The 13,064-nt window shown below is 35.4% G+C and overlaps 1 protein-coding gene across 3 annotated transcripts in view; it reads left to right on the top strand.

The window, feature by feature from the left end:
* The first annotated feature begins 197 nt into the window (after nt 1-197).
* The window catches only part of LOC121382659 (E3 ubiquitin-protein ligase LRSAM1-like), a 45,670-nt gene continuing 32,803 nt past the window's right edge, over nt 198-13,064 (top strand). For all 3 annotated transcript variants that reach the window (XM_041512194.1, XM_041512195.1, XM_041512192.1), the window contains exons 1-8: nt 198-245; nt 5,273-5,384; nt 6,734-6,787; nt 7,600-7,644; nt 8,577-8,651; nt 9,242-9,310; nt 9,982-10,066; nt 12,794-12,958. In XM_041512194.1, the coding sequence (XP_041368128.1) occupies nt 5,322-5,384; nt 6,734-6,787; nt 7,600-7,644; nt 8,577-8,651; nt 9,242-9,310; nt 9,982-10,066; nt 12,794-12,958 (556 nt within the window). In that variant the 5' untranslated portion in view covers nt 198-245; nt 5,273-5,321. The remainder of the gene's footprint in view (nt 246-5,272; nt 5,385-6,733; nt 6,788-7,599; nt 7,645-8,576; nt 8,652-9,241; nt 9,311-9,981; nt 10,067-12,793; nt 12,959-13,064) is intronic.

The following is a 13,064-nucleotide window of genomic DNA, read 5'->3' as shown; positions in this document are numbered from 1 at the left end:
GGTTAGGCCAGCGGTCTACAGGCTGGTAGGTACTGGGTTCGGATCCCAGTCGAGATATGGGATTTTTAATCCAGATACCGACTCCAAACCCTGAGTGAGTGCTTTCTTTCTTCTTTTTTCAATAATTATCATTGCACACGTTACTAGTGCAGTACGCCCGAAAAGACCGATGTCAATATTTTTTACTTCCGGAATAACAAGAAAGCAATTTGCGACTTGTTAGTATTGTGAAATCGTATTTTTCGGTGAGTAGCTGCTGAATTGTTAGTAATAGATGGAATTATGATGTGAAAAGGAAAAATATACTACCATAAAGTCGTCCATCACGAGAAATATCTTATTTATTATCTCTAAAATCTACGTATAATAAATGTATCGACACTCAATGTTACGAATATAACTCGTAAATGATAAAAACAACAAATTAAAGCTGCCATGACAGAACATTTTTAATATTTTTATTATTTATGTATTTAGAGCAGATCGTCCAATTATAACATAGTACAATTCATTTTCTTTTAGCTTAGTATTAGCTACGCTGGTTTAGCTAACTCACATGTGTCATGATGTGACATACAAATGTCATGATGAAGGCCATTTTCAGTGATGTGACATTTATGATTTAAAGAGACAGACCCTCAAGTTAAGTCTGAACCAAAGTGTTAACAAATACAATAAATTACTCACCTACCTTTAATTACCATTAGATTTCCCCAAAATTTTGTTCAGATACAAATCATGAAAACCCCAAATGTTACAATGACAGATTTCACATACGAGACTAACGTCAGTAACGATGTCACCGATATCGACTTTGTCGAGATTGCATCGGGCAAAATCCTATTAGACATTCTATACCATTTACCATAAATGGATCTGAAGTAAAATTACTGTAAGATATACAATATTTATTGTGTACGAAGCCAAACCAATGATGCCAAGTTTGTTCAGGACACCCACTGTCGGTATGTACAGCCAAATTAGCCATTGTCTCATTTTTACAAAAATTACTAATAAAATTTGTAAGTGGCTAAACTTTTGGGTAAGTCCTTTTTTATCTTCTGATGTGAACAAACGGTTACATACCATAATTTCACATGTATATTTATATACATGTATATGTATATATAGCCAGCGGGCAATACGTTTTAAAACATTGAAAATTGCCCCCTGCAGCTTATCTGCTGCTGTGGATTATACAATCTTTTCTTTTACTCAGTAACCATTTATTGCAGTGCAGTGTTGAGACAAAATAAAAAGCAAAAGCATATGGTATGTCAAAATTTAATTCAGGGCAATTCTGTGGTCAGGTAAACCAATGGGTTGTTTTTTAAAACTCATTCAAGTGAGACAAGTTTGGTATCATTTGAAAGGTTATTATCTCTAGTGTCAAATATTACATTAATCCTTTTTCAGTAGATGTGTTTTAGTCTCTTATAATGCAATCAACTGCAAATGCAGCAATATTTTACGAAAAATTATATTAAACATTTATCAGCATATTTTGAGTAGAAATATAAATCTTTATACAGAAATAATCCCAGACATGTCCTTTGTTAATTGACATAATATATAAAAGAAATATATACATTTCAAGCTGACAATTTTTACATGTGTGTTACTTATGTACGTCCGACACCATAATATTACATTTTTTAATTTCCACTTCTGCTAAAGGTGGGTTTATCAAAGTGTGCAATAGGCAGCTTCCTGCCAAAAGTATTATGTTTTAAAATGTAAAAGTTATACATACAACTAACTGTTCATGTTGATAAAAAAATAACAAACTCAGTAATTGCATTTACTGGCAGAAATTTTCAAATTGGAAAATTTGTAGAAGATCACAAGCAACATGTTCATTGTGACGTCACATTTGAGGAAAGCACTTTTATATTGGGTGGCAGCACTTTACTATTTTAATATTCTTCAATTAATCATATGTACACTGATGGAGGAAAGCACTTTTATATTGGGTGGCAGCACTTTACTATTTTAATAGTTTCAATTATCATGGCACTGATTGAGGAAAGCACTTTATATTGGGTGGCAGCACTTTACTATTTTAATAGTCTTCAATTAATCATGCACTGATTGAGGAAAGCACTTTTATATTGGGTGGCAGCACTTTACTATTTTAATAGTCTTCAATTAATCATGCACTGATTGAGGAAAGCACTTTTATATTGGGTGGCAGCACTTTACTATTTTAATAGTCTTCAATTAATCATGCACTGATTGAGGAAAGCACTTTTATATTGGGTGGCAGCACTTAATCATGCACTGATTGAGGAAAGCACTTTTATATTGGGTGGCAGCACTTTACTATTTTAATAGTCTTCAATTAATCATGCACTGATTGAGGAAAGCACTTTTATATTGGGTGGCTGCTCTTTACTATTTTAATAGTCTTCAATTAATCATGCACTGATTGAGGAAAGCACTTTTATATTGGGTGGCAGCACTTTACTATTTTAATAGTCTTCAATTAATCATGCACTGATTGAGGAAAGCACTTTTATATTGGGTGGCAGCACTTTACTATTTTAATAGTCTTCAATTAATCATGCACTGATTGAGGAAAGCACTTTTTATATTGGGTGGCTGCTCTTTACTATTTTAATAGTCTTCAATTAATCATGCACTGATTGAGGAAAGCACTTTTATATTGGGTGGCAGCACTTTACTATTTTAATAGTCTTCAATTAATCATGCACTGATTGAGGAAAGCACTTTTATATTGGGTGGCAGCACTTTACTATTTTAATAGTCTTCAATTAATCATGCACTGATTGAGGAAAGCACTTTTATATTGGGTGGCAGCACTTTACTATTTTAATAGTCTTCAATTAATCATGCACTGATTGAGGAAAGCACTTTTATATTGGGTGGCAGCACTTTACTATTTTAATAGTCTTCAATTAATCATGCACTGATTGAGGAAAGCACTTTTATATTGGGTGGCTGCTCTTTACTATTTTAATAGTCTTCAATTAATCATGCACTGATTGAGGAAAGCACTTTTATATTGGGTGGCAGCACTTTACTATTTTAATAGTCTTCAATTAATCATGCACTGATTGAGGAAAGCACTTTTATATTGGGTGGCAGCACTTTACTATTTTAATAGTCTTCAATTAATCATGCACTGATTGAGGAAAGCACTTTTATATTGGGTGGCAGCACTTTACTATTTTAATAGTCTTCAATTAATCATGCACTGATTATGTGTGGAATCAATAAATATAAAATTACTTATCACAAATAAATGCAAAAATAGTACAATATGGCATTTATACCTTGTTTTCAAGTCCATAGTCATGTGGCTGCCACAGCCACGGCCACCCTTATCTTATATGCCTTTGGCTATGGAATAATGAAAATTTTAAGTAGTGCTGTCATCCCAAATTCATTATACATGTAGGTAGTATACATAGTTATACATGTACACTAATCACATGGTAGCTTCCCCCTCCACCCCCCCCACCCCCCTCCAATGTACTAATGGGTGTTACCTTGAATTTTTTTAATGGAGTTCATTTTTATAATGAAATAGTGAAGTTTATGGCTGATATTTAAGCTTTCTTTCAAAACAAAGCAAACTTCTTTTTTTTGAACGAAAATAATAAAAAAAACGGACCAATAATGCTTGTCTGTTTGAATACACATGCTAGTTTAGGGCCGAAAGACAACTAGACTAGGGCCGAGTTCAGCCAGACCAAGCAAAACAAAAATATGTGCTAGACTGGTTCATGTGCTTCATGTTAAACCCAATGTCCACATCAGGAACCAATCAGATAGTTTGCAAACGTTAGGAAAATGTTCGTTGGCTGCTCTCAGTGTCCATATAGGTCACGCTTGACAGTCAGCCAAGACTGCTGCTGCACATGTCAAGATACATTGTTGTGGACAACACGATTACACGCAAGTAAATCTTGATGTAAATTTGTCAAAAACAGCAATAGTTGTTTGCATCAATGAATACTTAGTTATTTTTTTGTTTGTTTATTTCCTTTGTCTTTGTTAATTTCGCGCTCATGCATATCGCGATCGCGGGAAATGAACATGCACATAATCATGCAGTATTTATACAAATTGCAGTTAAACGTCCACTGAATACAATTAGTTTACAATAATCATGACATTTGTTAGATAAAATAATAAATTAGTAGACTGTGAGGTGACATTTCAAAAGTTAGCTGGATTTTTAAAAGACTAAATTTCAATTCGTTATCTTTTTAATAAAAAAACAACTGACATAAATATAATGATTTCCCTGGAAACTTGGCAAGGCATGGTAGACCAAAACACTTTTGGGGCATTTTCACCATTTTCGGGGCACTTGTTTTTCATTAAAAATACACAAAAATTAATTGAAATAAACATTAATGTAATTTAAGTGCTGGCTTTAATAAATGAATGGCAAAAGATCTAAAAGGCATATTTTATTAAGTAATAATACCTTTTTGGGTGTTTTGTAAAGGCAATTTTAGATTTAATTACTGAAAAAGGCTTGTTTAATCTCAGGGCAGCATGGTGCTGATTGAGGCAAGATGGTGCTAGACTTCTAAGGCATGGTGATGCACCATGCTAAAACAAGCTAGGGAAAACACTATAAAATAGAATAGTTGTAATAACGTGAAGCCAGCATTCTTAGGCTACATATTTTACAAGCTGAAATCAACAACTAGCATTTAACACAACGTGGAAATCAACAACAGATAAACATGCTGGTTAGTATTTAAGATGTTTTAAGCCATTTTGACAAAATAACATTACAAGTGAAAGATTTATCTGGTGAACATCAGGGAAGATTTTGTTCAGTATCGCATCGCAACTCACTACACAAGTTTAAGAGATCGCTGTACAATTTTAACATATTAAACAGCAGTTGCTAATGAATTTTTATTTGACTAGAAATATTGCTAATCAAGATTTTGAAAACAAAATGTAAGCACAAGTAATGGTTGATGATTTTGTTGAGTGCTCAATGCCATTTTACTATTGAATATATATAATATTTCACAACAATATGTCATATACTGGTCTTTTGTGGATAACGTTAGCATTGGTCAGTGGTAATTGGTAATATCATATGTTATTACATCTATATGTCCATGCAGTGATATAAAGCCTCATGGTTGATTGTTTTATTACACCACTTTAAGCCAACTACACACATGTACATGCAGGCACTCGTACCTGTTTGTTGGCAACTGTACTTTGATTCTTGCTACACAGGGTTAATGAATAATCTACTTTCAATTCATTTTAGTGATTATAGAAAGTGCGGGAATCATGGTGTAACATACATATATGAGGATATGCCATTGTTCAGAAGACAAAGTGACAAGGGAAGGAAACGTCAGGAAAGACAAGTTTATCTTGTAAGTTAATCTCTGTGTAATGTATGTAGGATATATACATGTATATATACATTCTACATAATGTCAAGCAGCAAGCTGGAGATTCTATTTTGAAGCCGTTGTCATTCTGATTACATGGAACATTTTCAAGCTGTACTGAAATTATCACCAAAAAAATATATAGTCTTATTACTGTTGTTTGATACTTACTTACTTACATGTACTTACTTATGCCTATTTGCTCGCTGGGAGCATAGGCCATCGACTAGGGAACGCCACTGTTGTCTGTCTGTGGCCATCTTGTCCATCTCTCTCCTGGTGTAACCCATCTCCTTTGTTTCTTTTTCCGTGTCTCTTTACCAGGTGTTCCGTGACCTGCCTCTTCGTCTCTTTCCTGGAATGGGGGATGGGAGGGTAGGGGGTTCCATGTGATGGCTTGACTCTCTTCCCTGGGTGGTTCCATGTGATGGCTCGACTCTCTTCCCTGGGTGGTTCCATGTGATGGCTCGACTCTCTTCCCTGGGGGGTTCCATGTGATGGCTCGACTCTCTTCCCTGGGGGGTTCCATGTGATGGCTCGACTCTCTTCCCTGGGGGGTTCCATGTGATGGCTCGACTCTCTTCCCTGGGGGGGTTCCATGTGATGGCTCGAATCTCTTCCCTGGGTGGTTCCATGTGATGGCTCGACTCTCTTCCCTGGGGGGTTCCATGTGATGGCTCGACTCTCTTCCCTGGGGGGTTCCATGTGATGGCTCGACTCTCTTCCCTGGGGGGTTCCATGTGATGGCTTGATTCTCTTCCCTGGGGGGTTCCATGTGATGGCTTGATTCTCTTCCCTGGGGGGTACCATGTGATGGCTTGACTCTCTTCCCTGGGGGGTTCCATGTGATGGCTTGATTCTCTTCCCTGGGGGGTACCATGTGATGGCTTGACGAGTGATGGTTACTTTTTTTTGATGCCCAGTGGCAAATATGTATGACTGTCAAATACCTCATGTATGCCAATTGTGCATGTACCATTGCCAGTATTAAAGACAAAAAAACATGTTTTGGTTAATTTTGATGTTTTAAAGGAAAATTCTATGAAAACTTTGCGAATGAATTTCCATTCCATATTGAGACCTGCCTGGTACTATGAATCTGTTTACAATATCAATTTAAAATTGAATTTGGCGAATGTTTGATAATACCTTCATCAGAATACTAAGAAGTAGAATTTTTAATGACCATTTGTTTATTAGTATAATGTTTTACTAAGTTAAGAACTATGCATACATGTTTCCTTTATTTTTGATTGGAATGGACATCTCACTTTATAATGTCTACTTTATTGGATTTCTATTCATTTGTTTTTATTTTATTCTTACCACAGGCTACAGAAAACCCTGAACCAACATATGACCTCTCCAACTGTGAACTTCAGGAGGTAATCATAGTGCTATGTACCTGTTAATAATGTTTCAGTAAATGACGTAATTTCAACATGTTACCTACAGCCGTACAGGTAAATAGTAACATCCACTCTGGGTTAACTGTCAACTGCAACTCTTAGAACTGAAGAACAAGTGTTGATGTTTTGCGAAATAGTGAAACAGACATGCCGGCTGTTTATCTTTAACACATAAGGCACATATTTCATGACATTGTCCCTTTAGTGTTTTATCTCCATGTGTGATAAACAGATACATGAATACCACCATCCACTGTTGACTACAAATGAATGATAGGAGTTAAGTTGGGAGGGTAATCCATTTATTTTGCTAAATGTTTGTAAGTGGCCACTTAAACTTTAAAGAAAATTCACCAAATAATTTGTGAAGTTGGGTGAAACATTTTAAACATTTATTTATATATTATATATATATATATATATAGTAAAGCATAAACATTTTAAGTAAATGGTTTGGGCCATATGTGGGAAGCCGCCTACCCCACCCCCATGTTTTTTTTACAGATCTATAATGTATTGACATTATATTCAGGTTAGCTCAGACAGTACACACTAATATAGGTCACAGTGACCTAACTCTTAATTTAGAGGCACCACAACACTGGGTTTGACAGCTCTGCTTCTTTAAATTATTATTATTGTGAACAGATCCAGCACCATATGACTGTAATTAGTACACACATTTTAGTTGTGAGAACAACCCAATAATAAGTCGACTAATTTTGAAAATAATCATTAAATGGTTTTAATGTTAAATGTTTCACAGTGTCTACCTGTTTTATTTTTAGGTTCCTTCTGGGGTGTTTGCCACCTGTAGAGTTCTGCACAAGGAGGTAGGCTCATCTGTTGGTTAAACGTTTGTTTTGTTTAGCGACACCACTAGAGCACATTGATTTATTAATCATCAGCTATTGGATGTGAAACATTTGCTAATTTTGACATAGTCTTAGAGAGGAAACCTGCTACATTTTCTATAAATAGCAATGAATCTTTTATATGTACCATCCCACAGACAGGATAGCACATACCATGGCCTTTGATATACCAGTCGTGGTGCACTGGCTGGAATGAGAAATAGCCTAATAGGTCCACCAACAGGGATTGATCCTGAAACAACCGTGCATCAAGCAAGCACTTTACCACTAAGCTATGTTCAGCCCTTCATATGTTGATATTCAATTGTGGTATATGAGAACATTATATTTATACATATAATGAAGTGTTTTGGAATGAAACTCTTTCTAAAGTAGCTGTGTAGTCCTGCTGTTCTGAAGTTAACTTTGGCTTTTAATTAAAATGTATAAGACTAGTAATATTTTGTAAGCATATAAGAGAGGGTCTTGTAAATTAAGAAATTTGTGTCAAATCATTTTTTGTTTTGTTTTTTGTCTTGCATAAATGTATAATTTGTTTTTCACAAACTGTAAGTCCTAGATCAACGAAATGTGCTTTATAGTAAATGTTGCACTTATGGATGTTCAACACAGTGCACCGATGTTGTGCTAGCACTAGATAAGTATGAATAATAATGAACATTAAAAACACATTTTCTAAGTTTATGGTAGGTGAGACATTGAAGTCCACAGCATTTATTTATAAAATAAAATAAAATATATTTTCAATGAAAATAACAAGCCCTCTATATCACTTCACTTATAATAATTATAATTTAAACCGTTACGTGAACGTCTATACCCAGTATGTGGTTGTGTTTATCAACAGATATGGTTACTGTTTGTTGTGAGACGACTTTGTTTTGTTGTAGGCATTACTGCTCAATGATAACTGGCTGGGCTGCATTTCTGGTGGAGGGAAACTCACTGATCTGAAGACACTACGGGTAAGTAGTGTCTGCATTAACTGATGTTTCAAATACACATATTGACATGGGTCAGTGTTTGGAATACACTTAGTGATGTTTACAATACACATATTAATCTTTCAAATGTACAATGTATGTATTAATGATTGCAATACAAATTTGTGTTTAAAATACACAGTATTTTGCCTAGACATATTAATGTTTCCAATATAGACATTTTAATGTTTAATAAGTTTCAAATCACATTAATGTTTCAAATACATATATTAATATTTGAAATACACATTAATGCTTTAAATACATATATTAATGTTTGAGATACACACTTTAATGTTTAGAATACACACATTAATGCTTCAGATACATATATTAATGTTTGAAATACACCTTAATGTTTGAAATACATGTTGTTAATCTCATCTGAGTTACAGTCTGTGTTCTTGTGACATTTCATTTGTGATTAGTCATTTCAAATGCTGCCAGTTCAGTTTTCATTGGTTAAATGAGGAGATGCCTGGACTCAAGATAACATTGACTTTGATTGGATCTACATGGATATTAAAATCTGATTTCTGTCATATTATGAGGTAAACCTTTGTATGTTTTAGGTGCTTGATCTTCACAACAATGAGTTGAAGTCTCTGCCTGAAGAAATGGGACATCTTGAAAACCTCCAGGTTCATGTCAACACTGTAATTTTCTGTTAGATATGAAAGCAAAAAGTCCACAATATACTCCTACTGATAATTTGTTTTGGATCTCATACCAAACAGTTTCTCGTAACGAGCTGTTTATATTAACGGCACAGGCCATAGGATTTCAAATTTCATGGGAAACACATTTTTCAGTTCTGTTCTTTGTGAACATGGGAACCCATGAGAAACTGTTTTTAAAAACTAATTAGATATATATTATTTTTGTTGAATAGTCTTACTTAATAATAATCATGGGAAACTAAATTTCGGTTCTGTAATTTTACGAACATGATAATGGAAACAATCATCTCCATGAAATCTGAGGGTCTGCAGTGAGTGTGTTTTCAGTCGCACGTCACTCGCTTTCAGTCAAAGTACACTGGTAAAAACACCTCATTACAGAAATGTTATCTTACAGGAACATGTTTAGCATTCTCTGTGCATGTTAAACCTATGAGGTGATGCATGTAAGTGGAAAAATCTACACCACTACTGAGTTGATAAAATTTGTCTTCCCTAACTTTGTTTTACTTGAATTAAAAAATAAAAGACTGGAGTCAATTAGCTACTCAGTTTTATTTGGAATGGTGGTAAATTAAGAAGTACAAGTATCGCATATTTCAAATAGCAGTTTTTGTTTGCTTCATTTCTAGATTTTAAATGCAGAGAAAAACAGGCTACGGAAAATACCAGCGTCAATTGGCAATCTACGATGTTTACAAACGCTCAATGTAAAAGGTAAGAAACAAGAAGCTAATAGCCCCTTTGAAATGTTTTAATTTATGCTTAGACTCATCAGCAAAACAAAATGGAAGGAGCTCAATTTACAAAGCTGTTTTTGTCTTACATGCGTGTAGCTTCATGTATTTACAAATCTGTGTTTGTCTTACACGCGTGTAGCTACATGTATTTACAGTGCTGTTTTTGTCTTACACGCGTGTAGCTACATGTATTTACAAAGCTGTTTTTGTTTTACACGCGTGTAGCTACATGTACTTACAAAGCTGTTTTTGTCTTACACGCGTGTAGCTACATGTATTTACAGTGCTGTTTTTGTCTTACACGCGTGTAGCTACATGTATTTACAGTGCTGTTTTTGTCTTACACGCGTGTAGCTACTACAAAGCTGTGTTTGTCTTACACGCGTGTTACAGTATTTACAGTGCTGTTTTTGTCTTACACGCGTGTAGCTACATGTATTTACAAAGCTGTGTTTGTCTTACACGCGTGTAGCTACATGTATTTACAAAGCTGTGTTTGTCTTACACGCGTGTAGCTACATGTATTTACAAAGCTGTTTTTGTCTTACACGCGTGTAGCTACATGTATTTACAAAGCTGTTTTGTCTTACACGCGTGTAGCTACATGTATTTACAAAGCTGTGTTTGTCTTACACGCGTGTAGCTACATGTATTTACAGTGCTGTTTTTGTCTTACACACGTGTAGCTACATGTATTTACAAAGCTGTTTTTGTCTTACACGCGTGTAGCTACATGTATTTACAAAGCTGTTTTTGTCTTACACGCGTGTAGCTACATGTATTTACAGTGCTGTTTTTGTCTTACACACGTGTAGCTACATGTATTTACAAAGCTGTGTTTGTCTTACACGCGTGTAGCTACATGTATTTACAAAGCTGTGTTTGTCTTACACGTGTGTAGCTACATGTATTTACAGTGTTGTTTTTGTCTTACACGCGTGTAGCTACATGTATTTACAAAGCTGTGTTTGTCATACACGCGTGTAGCTACATGTATTTACAAAGCTGTTTTTGTCTTACACGCGTGTAGCTACATGTATTTACAAAGCTGTTTTTGTCTTACACGTGTGTAGCTACATGTATTTACAGTGCTGTTTTTGTCTTACACGCGTGTAGCTACATGTATTTACAAAGCTGTTTTTGTCTTACACGCGTGTGGCTACATGTATTTACAGTGCATAAACACTCAGATTTGACAAAAAACAGCCTTCGTAAAATTTCGGCCCATAATTTGTGCTTTTTCTTGATGCATATTTTTAAAAATGTCATTCTTTTATTTATATATATTATATATCTTTAGAGTTGAAGCATTCTGTCCCAAGGCATTTGCTTCAGCTGCTTAAGATGTTTATGTAGGATAGAGCTTAAGGTTTAACAAGAGGGAAAGCAAACACTGCTTGTGAAATATTGTCTCTTTTGAGTGGCAGTGGGTTGGTACATGTACCAAACCATAGGATTTCAAATTTCATGGGAAACACTTTTTGGGTTCCGTGCCCTGAGATCATGGGAACCCACCGTAAGCTGTTTTTAGGTTCCGTGCCCTGAGATCATGGGAACCCATCGTAAGCTGTTTTTAGGTTCCGTGCCCTGAGATCATGGGAACCCATCGGAAGCTGTTTTTAGGTTCCGTGCCCTGAGATCATGGGAACCCATCGGAAGCTGTTTTTAGGTTCCGTGCCCTGAGATCATGGGAACCCATCGGAAGCTGTTTTTAGGTTCCATGAAAACAGGTTATGGGAACCCATTTCTTATACCATAATGCAATGGATTGTCAAAATGCTATGCAGGTTGGGTAATGTTCGAATCTTGCCAACTGACTTATTATTTTAAATGACAACAAATAAAGTTTCCAATCCAGCCAACTGACTGTTTTTTTCACATGAAATAAAGGTTCCAATCCAGCCAACTGACTGGGGGGTTTTCTCATCAAATAAAGGTTCCAATCCCGCCATCTGACTGTTTGCATTACGGCCAGTTCTGTGGTGAAAAAGTTCAGTCCGCCCAAGCTACCGATTATCCAACGCACAAACCCCTGGAAAGACACAGTCGCACGTATACAATAGGAAGAAAGATGTCAAAAATCACAACTTTTTTTGTATCGTACTAAATGAATGGCCCCTTAAATTTTTTTATTTGAGTAATGTCATAAGCATCTCACTTGTAATGGTCACTGCAGACTCTACATCTAACAGATATCTGATCGGTATCGACTGCATCGACTTCGACTTCAAAATCGTCACTAAATGGCCATTTTTTAAAAGTTTTTAAAGAAACGAATTCAGACTTTTTCTTCTTTGGAGCAGATGCCATGATGTCAATATTACAATTTTTGGTCGGGTTTGATTTGAGCGCGGTGTCGAACTCTGATTTGGGCTTACTCGAACACTGAGACATATGGCGAACACTAAAATCCGAATCGGGTGTCGTGATTGTGTTGAAAACTATCTCCAGTAGTTTTATATGAGAAACATTATTATTTGTATAATATATATATATACATGTGTATATGTATATATACATTACATATAGATAAATATTTTAATTTTTTTAATCGACATAATAATCATGGGAAACGAAATTTCGGTTCCGTGGTTTTGCTGACACGCTACCGGTAACGATTGTTACCGTGAAATCCGATGGCCTGATGTACATGTAGTTAACGTTTTAGATGTTTCTGTTAAACCTATTCTCATTTGTGTTGCAGACAATAAGATCAAAACATTACCAGACAGCCTGTGTCAGCTGCCATGCCTGAGACTTCTCGATGTGTCGCACAATGACATGACGATGCTGCCTAACAAATTGTGTCACATCCGCACCCTCGAGTCTCTTGTATTTGATGGAAACCCTCTTAATTCTCCGTCAAAAGGTAGACACTAAGATAATGTTCAGTTGCAGTCAGTATTGATTACAAATGGTCTTTTTTATGTTTGAGATACTCAAAATATTTACTAGTATTTCAGAATAATAATTTT

This window comes from Gigantopelta aegis, chromosome 10 (genome assembly GCF_016097555.1).
Source record: "Gigantopelta aegis isolate Gae_Host chromosome 10, Gae_host_genome, whole genome shotgun sequence".
Taxonomy (NCBI): Eukaryota; Metazoa; Mollusca; class Gastropoda; order Neomphalida; family Peltospiridae; genus Gigantopelta; species Gigantopelta aegis.
The sequence above is the reverse complement of the archived record's forward strand: the minus strand, read 5'-3'. Positions and strand labels throughout refer to the sequence as shown.